The sequence below is a fragment of the Schistocerca gregaria genome, chromosome 8 (assembly GCF_023897955.1).
Source record: "Schistocerca gregaria isolate iqSchGreg1 chromosome 8, iqSchGreg1.2, whole genome shotgun sequence".
NCBI classification, from domain to species: domain Eukaryota; kingdom Metazoa; phylum Arthropoda; class Insecta; order Orthoptera; family Acrididae; genus Schistocerca; species Schistocerca gregaria.
This window is the reverse complement of record NC_064927.1, coordinates 144881343-144901025: the sequence shown is the minus strand read 5'-3', so window position 1 is coordinate 144901025 and position 19683 is coordinate 144881343. Positions and strand designations below refer to the sequence as shown.

Below are 19683 nucleotides of genomic sequence, written 5' to 3'. Positions count from 1 at the left end.
GAGAAAAAAATTATTGTGTGTTATTTTCTGATCCTCCCTCGTAATTGTGAAGAAACCACTGGTAACAGGAAATACTTTGGTTGCTCAACAAAAGAAGGAAGTACAAAAATGTTCAGGGAAATGCAGGAACACAGAAATACAAGCCATTTAGGAATGAAATACATATGAAGACCATGGAAGCTAAGGTGAAACGGCAACATGAAAAACATGGAGAAATTGAAACAGAAGTGACTGTCACAAGGACTAATTCAGTGCATAGAAAGGTCAAAACAACCTTCAGTGAAATTAAAAGCAAGGGTGGTAGCATTAAGAGTACAGTGGGAATGCCACTGTTAAATTCAGAGGAGAGAGTGGATAGGTGAAACGAGAAAATTGAAGAGCTCTATGAACAGGAAAACTTGTCTGATGATGTGATGGAAGGAGAAACAGAAGTCAACAGGGAAGAGATGGAGGATCCAGTATTATAATCAAAATTTAAAAGAGGTTTGTATGACTTAAGATCAAACATTGCATCAGAATTTCTAAAATCACTGGGTGAAATGTCACCAAAACAACTATTCATGTAGATGTGTGGGGGGACATACTTTTTTTATTTTACGTGTCAAGTTTCATAGGACCAAATTGAGGAGCAAATCTCCAAGGTCATGGAATGTTTCAGTATATGAAATTACAACATAGAAGTAATAACAGGTAAAATAAAATGTTTATGAATCCAAAAAAAGACAGACCATAAGTTTATGTAAATGCAAACAGTATAACACAGGAATCAGCTTAATTTTTCAAGGACCTCTTCTAAAGAATAGATGGAGCGACCCATGAGGAGACTCTTCAGCTTTGATTTGAAAGTGCATGAATTGTTGCCATGATTTTTGAATTCTTGTGGTAGCTTTCTGAAAATGGATGCAGCAGTATACTGCAAACCTTTCTGTACAAGAGTCAAGGAAGTGTGATCCAAACACAGACTGTATTTCTGCCTAATATTAACTAAGTGAAAGCTGCTAACTGTTGGGAATAAGCTGATATTCTTAACAAGAAACTACAGTAAAGAATATATATATTTAGAGGCCAAGGTCAGAATACCCAGACTAGTGTACAGGGGTCAACAAGGGATTCGCATACTTATACCACTTATTGCCCAAATCACCCATTTCTGAGTCAAAAATATTCTTTGAGGATGGGAACAGTTATCCCAAAATATAATACCATATGTCATAATCGAATGAAAAATAAGCAAAGTAGACTAATTTTCATGTCAAACTATCAATTACTTCAGATACCATAGTAAAAATGGCAGCATTAGGTCTTTGGACAAGATCTCAAACGTGGACTCCCATTAACAGTTTACTATCTATCTGAACACTTAGAAATTTGAACTGTTCAGATTCACTAGTCATATGCCCAATCTGTGAAATTAAAATGTCAGGTTTTGTTGAACTGTGTGTTAGAAAATGTAAAAACTGAGTCTTACTGTGATTCAGTGTTAATTTATTTTCCACATGCCATGAACTGCACTTTTTGAAGCAGTTCCATTGTTGCACACAACATCCTTTAGCACCAAGGTTGTGTCATCAGGAAACATAAATATTTTAGAATCATCTATAATACTAGAGGGCATATCATTTACATAAATAAGGCACATGGGAGGGCTCGGCACTGATCCATGGGGCACACACTATTTGACCATGCCCCTCTCAGACCCCACATCATAGCCGCTCTCAATAATGTGGACAATGACCTTTTGCTTTCTGTTGTTAAAGTAAAAGGGGAACCAGTTGTAAGATACCCCTGTATTCCATAATGGTCCAACTTCTGCAACAATATTTTGTAATCTAGACAATCAAATGCCTTAGTTAAATAGAGAAAGATGCCTAGTATTCGAAATCTTTTGCGTAATCCATCCAGTGCCTCAAAGAGAAAAGAGAATATAGCACTTTCAGTTGATAAATTACTTCTAAAACAGAACTGTATATGTGAAATTTAATGCTCAGCTACCCTTATATACACACAGCCTTCTCAATAACTTTAGCAAACTCTGATGGCATAGACATAGTCTACATTATCCCTTTTTCTCTTTTTATAAAGCGACTTTACTACTGAGTACTTAAATCGTTCAGGAAACTAACCATTCTTGAAGGAAAAATTACCAATATGGCTAAGTATAGGGCTAACATGTGCAGCACAGTTCTTGAATATTCTGCTAGGCACTCCATCATATCCACGAGAGCCCTTAGTGTTCAGTGATTTAATTTTTGACTCAGTCTCCCCATGTTAGCCTCTCAGAGATTTCATACGTCATCAGTCTCAGAAAGGCATTTTCCAAGAGAGTTATATGATTCCCTGTGGAAACTAAGTATTTATTTAATTTACCAGCAATTCTCAGAAAGTTATTGTTAAATACTATACATATATCGGACTTACCAGAAACAGAAATATTCTTACTATGAAGTGCCTTTATACCATTGACCTTGTGCTGCTGACCAGACACATCCTTCACAACTGATCATACGGTTTTAATTTTATCCTATGAATTAGCAGTTCTATTTGCATACCACATACTCTTTGCTTTCCTAATAACATTTTTAAGCACCTCACAATACTGACTAATGCGCTACTGTAGTTCAATTGTGACTATTTCTAACATTTTTCTATAATTCCCACTTTGTTCTACATTTCCGTATCCCACTAGTCAGCCACCCAGGCTACCTTTTACTGCCAGTACCCAGTTTAGAATGTTCTAATGGAAAGCAACTTTCAAAGAACATGAAAAACGTGTTAAGGGAAGCATTATACTTCTCACCTATGTTATCAGCATTAAAAACATCCTGCCACTCTCGTTCCTTAATGAACTCTCTGCATCTACATCTACATGGTTACTCTGCAATTCACACTTTAGTGCCTGACGGAGGGTTCATTGAACCATTTTCATACTACTACTCTACCATTCTGCTCTCGAATGGTGCGTGGGAAAAAAAGTACCCCTAAATCTTTCCGTTCAAGCTTTGATTTATCTTATTTTTTTATGATCATTTCTCCCTACACAAGTGGGTGTGAACAAATTATTCTGAATTTGACATGCTTTTTTCGTTGCTTCTGCAGCAGTGTTGTGACATGTTTTGTGTACCAGGGTGGATCAGTCCCATCTCTTATTAACTTATGCGGTATGAATCTATCTATTGCTGTCGATACTGTATTTTAGAAATTGAGCCTCATCTGGTCTACACTTACATAATTAACATGGATGGAATGGATACTCACTCTTAGGAAGGCATCAAGCGAATTTTTATCTGCTGTTTTAAATACATATATTTTGCATTTATTTTTAGTGGTTTTGGTTGATATTGTTTTGACCCTTGCTACAATGACCTTGCATTCACTAATCCCTGTATCTGTCATGACACATGCTATTAGATCAGGATTATTTGTGGCTAAGAGGTCAAGTGTGTTTTTGCAACCATTTACAATTCATGTGGGCTCATAAACTAATTGTTCAAAGTAATTCTCAGAGAAAGCATTTAGTACAATTTTGGAAGATGTTTTCTGCCTACCATCGGCTTTGAACATGTATTTTCACCAACAAATCGAGGGTAGATTGAATTCTCCACCAATTATAGCTGTATGAGTGGGGTACTTATTTGCAATGAGATTAAAGTTTTCTTTGAACCATTCAGCTATTATATCATCTGATTCGGGGGATTTGGTAGAAGGAGCCAATTATTATTGTTGCTGTTGGATTAGCTTTCATACACAGTTTGTAATTATATATAACAGTTGTTTGAGTACAAAAACCTGTTAGTGTTAAAATTTGTGCATCATGGTCTGAAAGGCTATTAGAAGTTTAGTTTCACTAAATTCAACTGCCCCTGCAGAACATACAAATACCTGTTCAGTGCAGTGCCAAGATACGTCTATGGACTCAAATAGAATACTGTTTTTTACGTTCACGGCCACTCCTCCACTCTGCAAAGAACTCCTTGAAAAACAGCCATCTAATCTGTATCCTGGTAAAGGTGGCCACTGAATTGTCAAATTATTTAAGTGGTGCTCTGACATACCAATAATGTCAGAGTCAACATCAATGAACTTCACTAATTTTATCTGTAATACCTCTCAGATTTTGATGAAATACGCTAATTACTTCACTACTTGGATAGTATGGCCTCCTTCGAAGGTGGTTCCTCTGTTGAGGGACTTCCTTTAAGCAGGGATACCTATCAGCTGACTTCAATCAATAAAAGCTGCAACTCCAACACTTGAAATTAAATTACATGTACGTATTGACACACAAGAAACTTAAATTTGTCTTCAATCCAGCGCACTGCATCTGGAGTTGCTAGCAGGAAGTCCTCTTTGGCGCCGTGATAGGCTCGAATCCTGCATTCAATGACAATGTGGTGAACAGTCTGTTATGGAGCCCCACAATCACAGGCTGGATCAGGCAGCTTCTTCCACTTAAAGAGAGCATCCCTGCATCAGCCATGGCTGGTATGGATTCTGCTGAGAGTAGTCCAGGACTTGCATGGTAGGTCAAATCCACTTGGAAGTTTAGCACCTGAGAAAATGTTATGCAGGTGCACATCTGTCACTGCTTCCCACCGATCTTTCCTGGACTCTAGCACTAACTACTTCATCAGAATTTCAGAAAAACACCATCAACACAACTTCAAAAATAATAAGTCAACAAGTGCGAGAATTAGTGCACAATCAGCATAACAGTTCAGGCATATAAGTTGCTGATAAGAATAATATAAACAGGAATGGAAAAGAAAATTGAGAATCATTACGGTTTCAGAAATGGAAAGGCAACAGAGAAGCAGTTCTGACATTGTGGTTGTCAACAGAAGCAAGACTGAAGAGAGGATTTATCGATCTATAAAAGGTGTTTGACAATGTAAAATGCTACAAAATGTTTGATATTCTGACAAAAAATAGGAGCAAGCTTCAGGGAAAGACAGGTGATATACAATATGTGCAAGAATCAAGAAGAAACAATAAAATCAGGAAGCCCAAGAATGAACTGCTCAGATCAAAAAGGGTGCAAGACATGGAAGTAGTTTCGCACCTACTGTTCAATTTATACATCGGGAAAGCAATGGCAGAAATAAAAGAAAAGTTCAAGAATGAGGTTAAAATTCAGGGTGAAAGGATATCAATGACAATTCGCTGATGAACTGCTATCCTCTGTGAAAGTGAAGAAGAATTACAGGATCTATTGAACGGAATGAAATCTAATTAGTGCAGAATATGGTCTGAGAGTAAACTGGAAAAAGCAAAGTAATGAGAAGTAGCAGATATGACAATAACACTGAAGTTGGTAATCACAAAGTTAAGGAATTCTGCTAACTAGGAAGCAAAATAACACATAACGCACCACAAAGCAAGGAGGATATAAAAGGAGACTAACACTGCAAAGAGGGCATTCTTGGCCGAGAGAAGTCTATTAGTATCAAACATGAGCCTTAGGAAAAAAAAGTGTGTGAATGTTTCTAGCACAACACTGTATGATAGTGAAACATGAATCACAGCATTTGTGAAGTGGTTCTACAAAAGAATGTTGAAAATTACTGATAAGGTAAAAAACAAGGTGGTTCTCCGTAGCCTCAGTGAGGAAAGAATATATTGAAAACACTCGCAAAAAGAAGGGACAGGATCATAGGAAATCTGTTAAAACATCAAGGAATAACTTCCATCGAACTACAGGGAGTTGTAGAGGAAGACAGAGATTAGAATACATCTAGCAAATAACTGAAGATGTAGGTTGGAAGTGCTACTCTGAGACTGAAAAGGCTAGCACAGGAAAGGAATTCATGGCGGGCCACAGACAATCCTTATGAACTAAGAGATCACACTCGGTCCTCTCCAACAGTTAGTGTATGGTGCTGTATTTTGTAGTACTTGCCCCACAATTTTTAAATGATCAGACTGTAATATGAGATTCTTACCTAGATATGTTGAAGGATTCGGTTGTTGATAATCTTCCCCTCCTTATCGCAACATCAAGTTACTTGTAGCAAGATGGTGCACAACCACATTATTCCTTAAAGGTTCAAACTTATTTGGATGAAACATTTGTAGATGCTGGACTGAAAGAGGTTGACCTTTGGTGCGGCCACCAAGGTCATCTGATTTAACTCCATGTGATTTCTACTTATGGGGTGTAGTGAAAGAACACGTGTATGCCACAATACCTACTGACTAATGTCTTAAAGAATTCATAACACCAGTTGTCTACTCTGTACCTAGGTAAACGTGTGAAAGAGCTATACCCAATACGATGAAAAGACTTCACACATGCACTGACAACCAAGGATTGCAGGTCGAAGAAGTGCACTAGCTTCATTTGGACTTTTATACATAGTGAGTGTTTTTATACTACAATAAATAAAATAAAAGTCAATCCCAAATAAATGATAACATCTTTCTGGACAACACTATATAAAATATTTAGAGTAGCACAGTAATTCCAAAACTCATACAATGTAGGCTTTCACGGCCAGTATTTGCGATATTGCTGATATTTGATTTACTGGCGTAAGTCTGTGGTCCAAGTCAGAATTCTCAGGCTTGGCCATAAATCAAATATCAGCAGTATCGCAAAATCCCAAAATTTTTCATAAATGCAAGAATTTATATAGTTTGAGTTACTTTCTATTTCTCTTATGACATATATGTCTCGAAACAGATAACACTATTATTTTCTTGCACTTCCAAGATTTTGTTTCAAATAATATAAACAGAACCTGAAGCAATTTTCCTGTACCCTGTGGCTTCACCCACATACACATTCCACACATCTCCTCATCTCCCCTCTCTGTGGTCACCTCTTCTTCCCCGTCTATCTGTCCACATCCTCCCACTTCCATCTTTCTCTTCATCCCTTCCTCCCACTCTCTCTGTCCATCTCCTCCTCCCACTCTCTCCCCCTATCCATCTTCTGCTCCGCTCTCTCCCTGTCCTACTAGCCATGCTCATCCACATGTGTAGCCCTTGCGTAACAGGCCAATAAAGCACCCTGATACTACTCAAACACAGCATGTTTGCCATGCAGGGCAGCCTACACATCAGGAGCTGGAAAACTGTTTCTTGCCCTCTGATATGTAAGCTTCCATGCAAAGCAGGCCAATACTATTCCCACAAACATATCTGTTGTACAGGGCAGCCCAGTCTGAGGGGGGGGGGGGGGGGGGGGGGAGTTTTCCCTTTATCTCCATTCCTATCAGAGCTAGGAGTTATAAACCCCACAGTGCAGACACTTGCGAAGTTTGCTGTTTGTGTGTCAAACTTTGTTGAAATCAATCCAGAGGTTTGGGCAGTGCACGCACGCGCACACACACACACACACACACACACACACACACACACACACACACACACACACTTGTTTACACATATACAGATTTCCATACTATCGTCAGAAATAAAGACAGTAACTGGGTACAAGTCTCCAATTTTATTTTACACATTTAACCAGTCATTTGCATTGTATGTATTAACAATAAACAAATTAACATACAATTGGATACAAGAAATTTATGACTTTATGGTTGTATAAAAATGTACCACAAACACATCAATGAAATGAAAAAATAACTGCCATTCTTCCTTTCCCAAATCAAGGAGGGAAAAAAAAGATAATTATAAAGCACTGCAGCACAGAAAATGGAATTATGCCTCAGGCCCAAGTTCTCAATCAGTTAAGTAGCAAGGTACATATTAAGCTGTTTATAACCAAGTGGACCTGCAAGAGTCAAATCTGAGGAAGTTATCGGGAGCCTTTTACGTTTACACATACTACGCACAAAGCTGACTATATATATGCAACAAAAATCACTGATATAATGACAAAAATATTTCAAATATTTTCACAATCTGTGGAAAAAAGATAATTGTGGTACATCATCATATAAAACTCCATTTAAATTTTAAAATATATTGAACAAAATCATACAACATAAAATAACAAATAAAACATTGTGATGGATTCTTCCACCATCTATCAAAGGAAGAACTGCCATGTTTCAGGGGAATATAACATGCAAAATGAGGCCAACAATTTATTTAAGAAATTTTCCACCTTCCTCCCTATATAAAAAAAGCACAAAATCCTCTGGAAACTGAGTAGCTACTGCTCAAATAAAGACTATTTAAATTTTTGATGAATTTGCACCATTCCACTCTCTTTTTCTTGTTATACATCAACAGTGCTTGCAAAAATATTACTTTTTCATAATCAAATATAGCAAGCTCCTTGTTTAATTTTGGTGGTGAAAATAATATGTGGAGGAAAGAAGGAGAACATGGAGGGGGGGATTTTTATAATTTTATATACATATGAGATAGAGATAGAGATAGAGATAGAGAGAGAGAGAGAGAGAGAGAGAGAACGTAAAATAAGTTGAGAAAGCCTAATGACCTCAACTAATTTCGTAAATTCCTGGAAGTTCTTTCAGTACTTTGTTATAAACGACATTTGTTACTGCACCATACAAATATTGTGGAAACATACAAATCATTAACTACTTAATAAAAAGTCCTTACTTGCCTTTAAAGTAAGGTGAAAGCACATATATTTGAATTCAATATCTAACAAAGTAACATACTTCTTGCATCTCCAAAAAATGACTCTAAACTCCATAAATACTGTCATACAGAATACAGTGCTTCAAGGACAAAAAGAAATAACGCTGATGGTTGTCTCAGACAAACAAAGAAGGATAGATGTTTCAATATCACACGATTACATCAGGTTTGCTTTCCACACAATACAAACATAATAGCACACGGGCTTTTTATACCACACATATGTGGTCCCCTCTCCTCGTTTTTGGTGTTACAGTTTTGATCCAAACAATGACAAAAAAAAACAGCACTTCCACTCCTTCCTGCAGGACAATGGAATGTTGAATATCATGAGGTTTTTCTGATGCCTACTGTAATTTCTCAAAAAACTCTCAAGGGTTTCATTCAGTCTTCTCCTGCTGGTATGGCATCTTCCAGTCTCTTCACAAATTTAATGCGCAGTTCAGTTACACTGTCACCCTTCAGCTGATCTTGTACAAACCATGAAGTAACTTCCATTTGCACCTAAAACAAATACACATTATGAATATATAGTTTGCAAACTATTCTATTAAGCAAAAGTAAGTAAGTAAGTAAGTAAGTAAGTAAGTGTGTGTGTGTGTGTGTGTGTGTGTGTGTGTGTGTGTGTGTGTGTTTTGTTCGGTATCAAATATATGTCATCAATAACAATCAAGGCAAGGCATAATAGAAATTAATGGTTTAAGTTCTTGTAGTATTGTATCACAGTGTTTCATGAGAACACACTAATTATTCTTAACACGTCAGCCCTAATGATGAAGAGACTTAAATATTGAGAGTGAGAATATCCACTTGTAAAAAATAATGTAATGTAGAATGGTTAGTGACAATGAATTGCACTGCTGTTGTGGAAGAGGGTAATATAAAGGAAACGAATGACAAATCCTTGTGTATCAGTAACAGATGCCAGGAGTAGATTGCCCTCACATGCACTCAAACTCATGTCCTAACTGCACAAAGCTTACACCATTGCAATATGTTGCTCACATTTTCATCTTATTGATTTGTGTATACTATTTAGGCAGCTGTTTTATAGCTACAGGTGATACATGGTTTTACTGTAGACTACACATCCAGTGAAAACTAGTCTAGCTAAAAACAACCTACACAAATTTGACATTACATATAGAAGGTGTTTAGTAAAAAGTGTCATATATTCCTACAGGAGATAGGATCAATCAAAATTAGAAGAAAAGCTCCTGTAATGATATATCTGGAAACCAATACCTGTTAAGATTCTGTCCACTCATTCCCATTTGTCTGTTACACATGACTGAACACTATTTGCAGAACCATATTTCATCACAATGCATCCTGACACATCCTCCAGCCCTTCTTTGCAGTGAATCCTAAATACACCTGGCTCCATTTGAACTGTGTCACATGCATTGCTTACACACTCCTATAATATCTACCCACTATTGATGTTTGTGTATAGACCAATGCCTTTAATTGTCCCTACAATTAGAAATCTAATGGAGTCAGTTCCAATAAACAGAGAAGCCATGCTTCTGGACCTCACCAACCTATCCATCACACACGAAATGTTGTGGTGAGGTACTGTTTCATGATACATGAAAATGCTGTGGTGCCCAGTAGGGTACAAACCACAGTCACTTCTGTCTGCAACAGTAACGTTCTCCAATAGTGCTGGTAATTCGCTATGTAAATCGGTGATACACAGCACCTGTTAATCTGTTTGGTAAAGTGTATGGCCCAATGAGTCAGTCATAGGCAGTTCTTGCCCATACATTTTACTGAAGTGATCCTGATGACCCATGACAGCTCAATGATTTGCATTTGCACGTATGTGCATACTGTGATAATTTACTTGCCATCTCTTGTGAATCCTGCTTTATCTCACCACAGAAAACTGCTCATTACTCGTCACAAATGAAATAGCCACTACTTCAACAGGTATTGGTTTGCACACACATTATAATTACAGGAACATTTCTTCTAATTTTGACCAACACTATCTCCTATAGGAATATGTGACACATTTTTTCAAACACCCTGTATTTGAAGATTTTGAAACCCATAAAGCTGTACTTGAATCATATGCAACTAATGGCACTGAAATCTCAACTCAATAATTACCAAATTTAAATATAAACAACAGTGGAAAGCTTCAGAACTTCATAACCGTTGGTGTACATTTTTGAATGTTTATGGTACATTTGTGGAAGAAACAACAGCCAGATGTCCCCGCATGGTCATTATTCAAGGAAGAAGAAGAAAAAAAACGGCACTTCCATGAGATTTACCTTCCCTTGTAGATGAAAACTGGTTGGTTGGTTCAGGGTAAAAGGACTTAACACCAATGTCATTGGTGCATCGGTCAAGAGATAATTCATCTGGAGTTAGTGACGTCAGCCAGAAATTTGACTGTATTATAAAAGTATGTAAGAGTGATAAAATCAAGGCCCTGAAAACAATATGCATGCCAAAGCTGAGAAATAATTTAAAGTGAAGGGAAATTCCTGAGGGGTCTTCCAGAGCTAATCTGTGGTGAGAGAGACCTATTTCATAAGGTCATAGTGGCACTGAAACTTACACTTCTAGAAATAGATCAGTCCTGATTCATGGACTGAGTACTAACCAAGGTGAAACATCCGAGGAAACACCGGGAGCACATTTGAAAGAGATTAGGCAAAGGTCCTGGAGGGGGCCTCGAAGTGCATTCCACCTGGGACATCTCATTCACATGCATGTGTCAGGTGGTCAATGCCCAGTGTATGCAGAAAGAACTTGATAAGTTTGATGATAAAGAAATTGTCAGGGCAGATAGTGATTGCATAAGTGAGCAAGATTGGTTGGTTGGTTGGTTTGGGGTATAAAGGGACCAAACTACAGGGTCATCAGTCCCTTTTTCCTGATACAAGCAAGGCTCAAGGTACAAAAACACCCAGCACCACACCTAATAAGAAAATGAATGGAACGAACAACAAAACGGGGAAAACATACACCACAAGAAGGTACTAAAACCATAGAGCATATGGTCTGGGCTGGCTAATCACAATAATAAAACAGGATGAGCTAGCCACTCTGCAACACATTAAAATGTCCACCTCAAAAAAACAAGGCGAGATAAACAGATGTAGGGAAAAGATGACCACCACGATAAACAAATGCAAAGAAAGTATGACAGAGTTGAAATGGAGGGAGAGTGGCGACCTCTGAGAGAATGCCCACCCTTATATGGTACGATAAAAAAAAAACCCTAATGACTAAAACATAAAACTAAATCTGCTGTTGAGGCATTGTCGCTTAACACCAAAGGTAGGGTGCTAGGAAGATTAAAAGTCCACCGTAGAGCGGCTAAAAGTGGGCAGTCCAGCAAGATGTAGACGACAGTCATATGTGAGCCACAGTGACACCAAGGTGGGTCCTTGTGACAGAGGAGGTAACCATGTGTTAGCCACGTATGGCCAGTGTGAAGCCGGCAGAGAATCACAGAGTCCCTGCGAGAGGCCTGCATGGAGGTCTTCCACACATTCGTAGTGCCTTTAAGGGCATACAGTTTGTTGTGCATACTGAGATTATGCTATTCTGTCTCCCAAAGCTGAAAAACCTTGCGCCGTAATAATGATCGCAGATCGGTTACAGGGATGCCGATCTCCAGAAGCGGTTTCTGTGTAGCCTGTTTGGCTGGCCTGTTGGCAAGTTCATTTCCTGGGATTCCCACATGGCCTGGGGTCCACACAAACACCACGGAACGACTGGACAGTTCCAGGGCACAGATGGACTCCTGGATCGTCACTACCAAAGGATGGCAGGGGTAGCACTGGCCGATAGTTTTTAGGCTGCTCAAGAAGTCAGTACCAGGGAAACAGGGAAGCAACGACTCGGCAGAGCATGAGCAGATGCGCTCAAGAGCACGAGAAATGGACACCGGCTCTGCAGTGAAAACACTGCAGCCATCTGCCAAGGAGTGCTGTTCAATATGTCCTCCATGAACAAACATGAAGCTAGTGTGACCATCAGCCATTGAGCCATCACTTCATGGTCCTGGTACATGTCAAGAATTGAGAGGAAGCGACAGCAGATAGCTGTGGGTTAGCTGAGTCCTTAGGACCATGTGAAAGGTCAGGCGAAGCTTCGGCCTAGGTGTACACCATGATGGTGTACGTTAAGGTCCTTCAGTATAGGTGGTAAAGGCAAGAACTCCACTTCAGACAGAAGAGATTGGACGCAAACCGCAATCTTAAGCCCTGACCTGGGCCTCTGACGTGAGAGATGAACCGCCGTGGATGGGAAAAGGAGATGGTAATTCGGATGCTCAGGCGAACTGTGAATTTGTGCAATGTAACTGGCAAGCAGTTGTGCAAGCCTAACCTTCAATGGAGGGACTCCGGTCTCCACCAGGATGCTGGTCAGTGGACTCGTCCTAAAAGCTCCTGTTGTCTCTCAAACACCACAGTGGTGTAATGTGTCAAGTAAACACAACTCTGAATGAGCCGCCGAACCGCAGAGCGATCTGCACCTCAGTTTGTGTCGCTCAGGCAGTGGAAGGAATTGAGGTGCTGCCAGCACTTCTGCTTCAGCTGACAAAGATGAGGAAGCCACATCAATCGGGCATCAAAAACCAGTCCTAAGAATCGATATGTCTCCACTACAGTGAGTGGATCATCATTAAGGTAAAGTTCTGGTTCCAGATGAACGGTATGATGCCAACAGAAGCGCATGACACACGACTTTGCGGATGAAAACTGGAAGCCGTGGGCTAGGGCATGCACCTTGTGAATGGCTGCCTGTAGGCACCGCTCGGCAACACCAGTTCCGGAGGAGCAGTATGAAACGCAGAAGTCGTCTGCATACAGAGAAGATGAGACCAATGGCCCGACAGCTGCTGCTAGTCTGTTAATGGCCACTAAAAATAGATATACACTTAATACAGAGCCCTGCGGGAATCCATTCTCCTGGACATGGGGGGAACTATGGGAGGCACCAACTTGGACATGGAAAGTAAGGAGCGATAGGAAATTTTGGAGAAAAATCAGGAGCGGGCCCCAGAGACCTCACTTAGATAATGGGGCAAGGATATGATGTCACCAAGTGATGTTGTAAGCTTATTGTAAATCATAAAAGATGGCAACCAGGTGTTGGCACCTGGAAAAGGCTGTTCGTATGGCAGACTCGAGAGAAACTAGATGACCAATGGTAGAGAGATCCTTGTGGAAACTGCTCTGGCATGGAGCCAGTAGGCCGCGTGACTCCAGGACCCAACACAAACACCTACTTACCATACATTCTAACAGCATACAAAGAACGTTGGTGAGACTGATTGGCCGATAGCTATCCACATGTGGGTTTTTTACCGGGTTTGAGCACTGGAGTGATGGTGCTCTCTCGCCATTGCGATGTAAAGATTCCATCACACCAGATCTGGTTGAAGATGACTAGGAGTTGTCACTTGTAGTCGGACAAGAGATGTTTGATCATCTTACTGTGGGTCCAATCTGACCAAGGAGCTGTGTCGGGGCAATGTGCAAGGATGCTAAGGAGCGCCCACTCTGTAAATCGAGCATTATAGGGTTCACTGTGACGTTCAGTGAACGAGAGGGCTTTTCTTTCCATCCACCATTTGAGAGTGCAAAATGCTGGGGGATAATTCCCTGATGCGGAGGCGTGAGCATAGTGCTCAGCAAAGTGCTCGGCAATTGCCTTTGTGTCAGCAGATAACATGCCATTGATGTTAGTGACAGTAACACCTGTTCGGGGTCTGGTACCCACAAACACATCTGATACTTGTCCACATTTGAGAAGGTGACATATGGCACCCAATGGTTGAGATGTACCTGTCCCAACACGCCTGTTTCTGTCTTTTTATACGCTGGTGAAAGCGGGCAAGGAGCCGATTAAAGGCTGTTAGGTGCTCTACGGAAGGGTGCCACTTATGTTGCTGTAGAGCTTGTCAACACTCTTTAATGGACTCGGTGCTGACTTTCACAGGGAGCACAGTAAAGAACATGGGATCACGTTTTCTGCCACAGAAACGATTGTTCAAGTGACCTGCTCAACTACCACATCGATGATACCATGTAGGGGAGATTCAACGGTGACACCAGAGGTGAAAGCTTCCCAGTCTGCCTTGTTTAGAGCCCATCTTGTAGACGTTTGGGGGAATTGTGCTGTGGGAGTGACAAGAAGATGGGAAAGTAGTCACTACCACACAAGTCATTGTGAACTCTCCAGTGGACAGATAGGAGAAGTCCTGGGCTGCAGAGGAATAAATCAATGGCCGAGTAAGTGCCATGAGCCACACTGAAATGTGTGGGGGTTCCAGTATTTAGGAGGCAGAGGTCGAGTTGAGACAGGAAAGTTTCAACATCTCTACCTTGGCCAGTAAGCACAGCACCACCCCACAAGGGGTTATGGGTGTTAAAATCTCCCAAAAGTAGGACGGATTTAGGAAGTTGATGAATCAGTGCAGCCAATGCGTTCAGGGGTACTGCACCATCTGGAGGAAACATTGCAGACAGTCATTTCCTACGTCTTACTTATCTGACAGCCACAGCTTCAAGAGGGGTTTGAAGGGGAACAGGTTCAATGCATACTGAGTTCAGGCCATAGACACAAACTCCACCTGACATTCTAATATAGTCACTACGGTTCTTGTAATATCCCCTTTAGCTGTGAAGGGTAGAGGTCTGCATTGCTGGGAACCAGGTTTTCTGGAAGACAATGCAGAAAGTAGGTGTAAAGCTTAACAGTTGCCGTAGCTCACCCAGGTGGTAGAAAAAAACAAAAAACCACAGCAATTCCACTGGAGCATGACATTATCATGAGGCTGGGAAGGCATGGAGCATGCAAGGAGGCAGGTTACGCCTCAGGGACACCTGCTGTCACCGATTGAGTATTTGTATCCATTCCTATGGAGGATGAGGCATCAGTGAGATCCAGGGCCTCAGAGGACGCCGAGATCTCCACCTCATCCACAGATGGAGAATTGGTAGGGAGTGGTGGTGCAGGACCCACTGGAGGGTCCTTTTTCTTAGCAGACTTCTTTGTTTGCTTGACATCTTGCTTCTCTTAGTGAGCAAAAGTTGGTGACATCAGGACTGAAGAGGGAAGATTCAGGATTTAGCAAGGAAAATGTCTCTTGAGCTAGTGTGGCACATGCCAGTGACCAGTCGTACTCTATGATGATGGACTGGATCCAATAATTTTAAAGCTGAAGATGCTGTTGAGCCATAAACCTGGCAACCATAATCTAACTGTGACAAGACCAGGCACAGTAAATATGGAAGATTGTATCATGACCCACAGACATGCCAGTTTTTTTTTTTTTTTGCCCCCCCCCCCCAATCAGAAGTCCCGAAACTCACGACTGTGCAACGACATTCAAGCGTTGGGTAACCTAGCTGAGTGCTGGGTTGGGATGGGTCATTGTAAACCGTGCGACTGCTACAGTCGCAGGTTCGAATCCTGCCTCGGGCATGGATGTGTGTGATGTCCTTAGGTTAGGTAGGTTTCAGTAGTTCTAAGTTCTAGGGGACTGATGACCACAGCAGTTGAGTCTCATAGTGCTCAGAGCCATTTGAACCATTTTTTTGGGTCATTGTACGATGACAGCAATGCATGTCATGTGTTTTTTAAATAGAGAAATGGAAGCTACTGAAAAGGCTCCAAGTGCAGGCAGATGGCACCTGGGAGATAATGTAAGGGTAAGGCTACATATGAGAGCTTTGCCAGATTTAAAAGTTGTTGACTTACAGTACAGGAGTGATCACTCATTGTCAGTGATTAGGAAGAGTGTAACACTCAGCACAGATCCCTGCAGGACACTATTCTCTTGGACCCCTGGGAAGCTCTACACCAAAACAACTGGTGGGATAAAAACTGACTAATAAAGTTTAAGTCCCAGTCATGGAGAGTAAGAAAAATGTGATGGTGCTGCGTTGTGTTATAAGCCTTATGTAGGTTAAAAAGAGTGTACTGATGTGTTGTCATTTAGAAAAAGTCTGTCAGATTGCTGATCCCAACCTAATGAGATTATCTGTTGCAGATCGTCCCTCCTGGAAACCACACTGATTGAAGGCCCCACAATCTGAGCACCCAGCACAGCTGTCAGACTACCATCCTTTCAAGAAGATTACAGAGCAGTGATAGCTGTCAATGGACATTGGGATTTTGCTTAGTTCAAGAACTGGGATAACGATACTGAGAAGTGAAAAAAGCTTCTAACCAAATAAGCTGAAGACCCTGAGAAGGAGTGTGAGTAACATTCAGATGTTGGATCATTAATTAAGAATCGATCAAGACTGGCACCATGTTGCACAATGAGTCAAGGGCCTGAGCAGTTCCTAACAGTTAAATGTCCATTAGGTAATTCAGCGTGATGAGGGATAAAGTATAGACGGATATATTCACCTTGTCTTTTATGCAGTCAAAAGACAGCCAGTAAGAAGAGGATGCCAGTGTAACAGCCAACTAGGTCATAGGTGTTCTGCAAGAATCAACACATGGGTAGATATACTGGCAGTGACTAAGGACAGTATGTTTAATTAGATAGTGCACCTTAGCATGCAGCCACTTAAAAATGATGAGGGCGATCTGTTAACGATGTCACTTGAGATATTGCAAGGCTCTTTGATGATACTGAATAGCTTGCTGCAATGTCTTTGGTACACCATGGCACTAGCCGACAGCTGAGTGGGCTCATGGATAGGGAGATGCTGGTTCCAGCAATGTGGGTGAGAGCATCAAAGAAGTCTTCCACAACCTCATCAATGCAGTCTGACAAGGGGGGTAAAGATGATGGTAGAGGTATACAACTGCCAGCTGGCTCTTTGAAAAGCCCACTGTGGTTTGAAGTCCCTCAAGCCACAACAAGAAAGCGACAGGATCATTTGAAACTTGTCACTGTCACAAAGATCACTGCACAGTGACCATTGTAGTATGCCATGAGGTTGGGGTAAGAGATCACAAGGTTGGTAGCTGGAAAGGTGGGTGGCTTTAAAGTGGGTGGGAATACCATAGACAAGAAGACATAGATTGAGAGTGGAAAGAAGCTGGTCAAACAGAAGGTCCCTTTCAGGTGAAGCAGTAAAGTACTGCTGAGAAAAGGGGGAGGGGGGGTTGTTGGATTAAGATCTGCACCTCAAAGGCCGGCCGCGGTTGTCTCGCGGTTCTAGGCGCGCAGTCCGGAACCGTGCGACTGCTATGGTCGCAGGTTCGAATCCTGCCTTGGGCATGGATGTATGTGATGTCCTTAGGTTTGTTAGGTTTAAGTAGTTCTAAGTTCTACGGGACTAATGACCACAGCAGTTGAGTCCCATAGTGCTCAGAGCCATTTGAACCATTTTTGCATCTCAAGGTAAATAAGTGACCTCCCTACACATAAATAAATATTATAAATGCTGATCTCTGGTGTAATTTGTACTTGCACTGCTACTGCTTCCAACGAGATATGTGAGGTAACCCACCGACGCATGACATTTATATGAACCAATGTACAGGCCCCTCCAGGTGCTCTCTTGGGGCCAGTATGGTTCTGACAGAATACACAATAACCTCACAGAGTCAAAAAATGGTTATCAGTGATCTGTGTTTCTTTGAGAGCAACACAGATCGTGAAACAAGAGGACATTAGTTGTTGTAGTTCTGGCAGGTGACAGTAATATCTATTACATGCATTTCCACTGGACCATAGCGTTGAGTGTCTAGTGGTTAAAGGAGGCATGAAAGGGTCAGGAGGACGGAACAACCTCAACAAATATCAATTTGGAATCTAATAGCATGGGAGGATTTGGCATCTCCTGGGTCACTGGAATAGTATTCTCTTTGATTCTTCTTTTTCTGTTTCACATCTTTTGGTGGTCTCGACTCATGAGGGCATATCTGTTGTGGGTGTAGAAATGGAAGAAGAGTGGCAGTGCTAGGACCCACAAGTTGTGGCTCTGTCAGCAAGTGGTTGGTGGTGGGTTGCTGATCTGTGGATTTTCAGAGTGAAGGTTCCTAAATGGGTGTCCTGTCACAGGTAGGCACTTGAGGAGGAGGATGCTTCTCTGACCGGGTGCAGGATACTGACGATGGAGCTGCAGGAATCATGAGAGGGGATGGTCTATTACCCCCATGGTCAAGTTAAGTGCGTGACTACAGAGAGTGATGTCAGGGGAGTACAGGCGCCAGGTACTGTCTATGACCTGGCCACAGTGGTCGCAAAAGTCAATGTCACAGAGACTGAATACAATCAAACATATTTTTGCAAAGCTTCAAAATGTGGAGGTGATTTGTAACCTTCTGTTCCTGGATTTTATGTGCCTTCATAAAGGTAATAAAGTTCTGGGTGGTCATTCACACAACTCAATTTTCATGAGTGGCTGGCAAGTCTGCACAAGCTGGGTTGTGTGAACACAAGGAAGAAATATGCATGAAGTGCTGGCATTTAAAACATCACAACAAGGATGGGAAATATGGCTTCACATCGCAGCAGTAAACCATGATTTCGTCCTTCTCTGAATGCAAATCCATCTCTAAAACAAGCAGGAATGCACTGGTGTCAAACTTGTCGTCTTGCAGGCCTCGACATACAAAGTGGATCGCTCGCTCTCCAAGTGTTTGTGGAAATCTTCATATATCTACAGTATTAAGTCCTGGTGAAAAATTTATCCTTATACCATGTTTAAGCCCTTGATGAGCATTACGGTAAAAGGTACATCACCAAGTTGTTTCCAAGAGAGTAAAGTTGGGACTGGGTAGAATCTTAATCATCTTAATGAAGTTGAAACCATTTCTTAATTTACTTAAGGAAGATGGCTCACCATACATGTTTTTTATATTCTCCACAGAGAGTAGAGTGACAGGCACAGAACAGAAACTGAGAATAGTAAATATCTGCAAGGCATTTGGTTTTGTTTCTCTTCCACTGTGTGGTCAAGGAGGTAAAGTTTCTAACATGTTAATGATTGTGGTCTGTCTGAAGAGATTTCCAGAGCCTCAAGGCCACTGGTTGATAACATTGTTTGTTTCATGTTGTTAAATACCTGCTATGATGCTGTCTACTCTGAATGAGGATTCTCCCCAGAGGTGCCACCCAGCCAGAACAAAGGCTACCCGGCTTGATGAACAGTGCCCAGAGTC

General features: G+C 41.2%; 1 protein-coding gene across 3 annotated transcripts in view; it reads right to left on the bottom strand.

The window, feature by feature from the left end:
- Nucleotides 1-7428: 7428 nt before the first annotated feature.
- LOC126284176 (trafficking protein particle complex subunit 3) overlaps nucleotides 7429-19683 on the bottom strand; it is a 33153-nt gene continuing 20898 nt past the window's right edge. For all 3 annotated transcript variants that reach the window (XM_049982914.1, XM_049982915.1, XM_049982913.1), the window contains exon 4: nucleotides 7429-9081. In XM_049982914.1, the coding sequence (XP_049838871.1) occupies nucleotides 8962-9081 (120 nt within the window). In that variant the 3' untranslated portion in view covers nucleotides 7429-8961. The remainder of the gene's footprint in view (nucleotides 9082-19683) is intronic.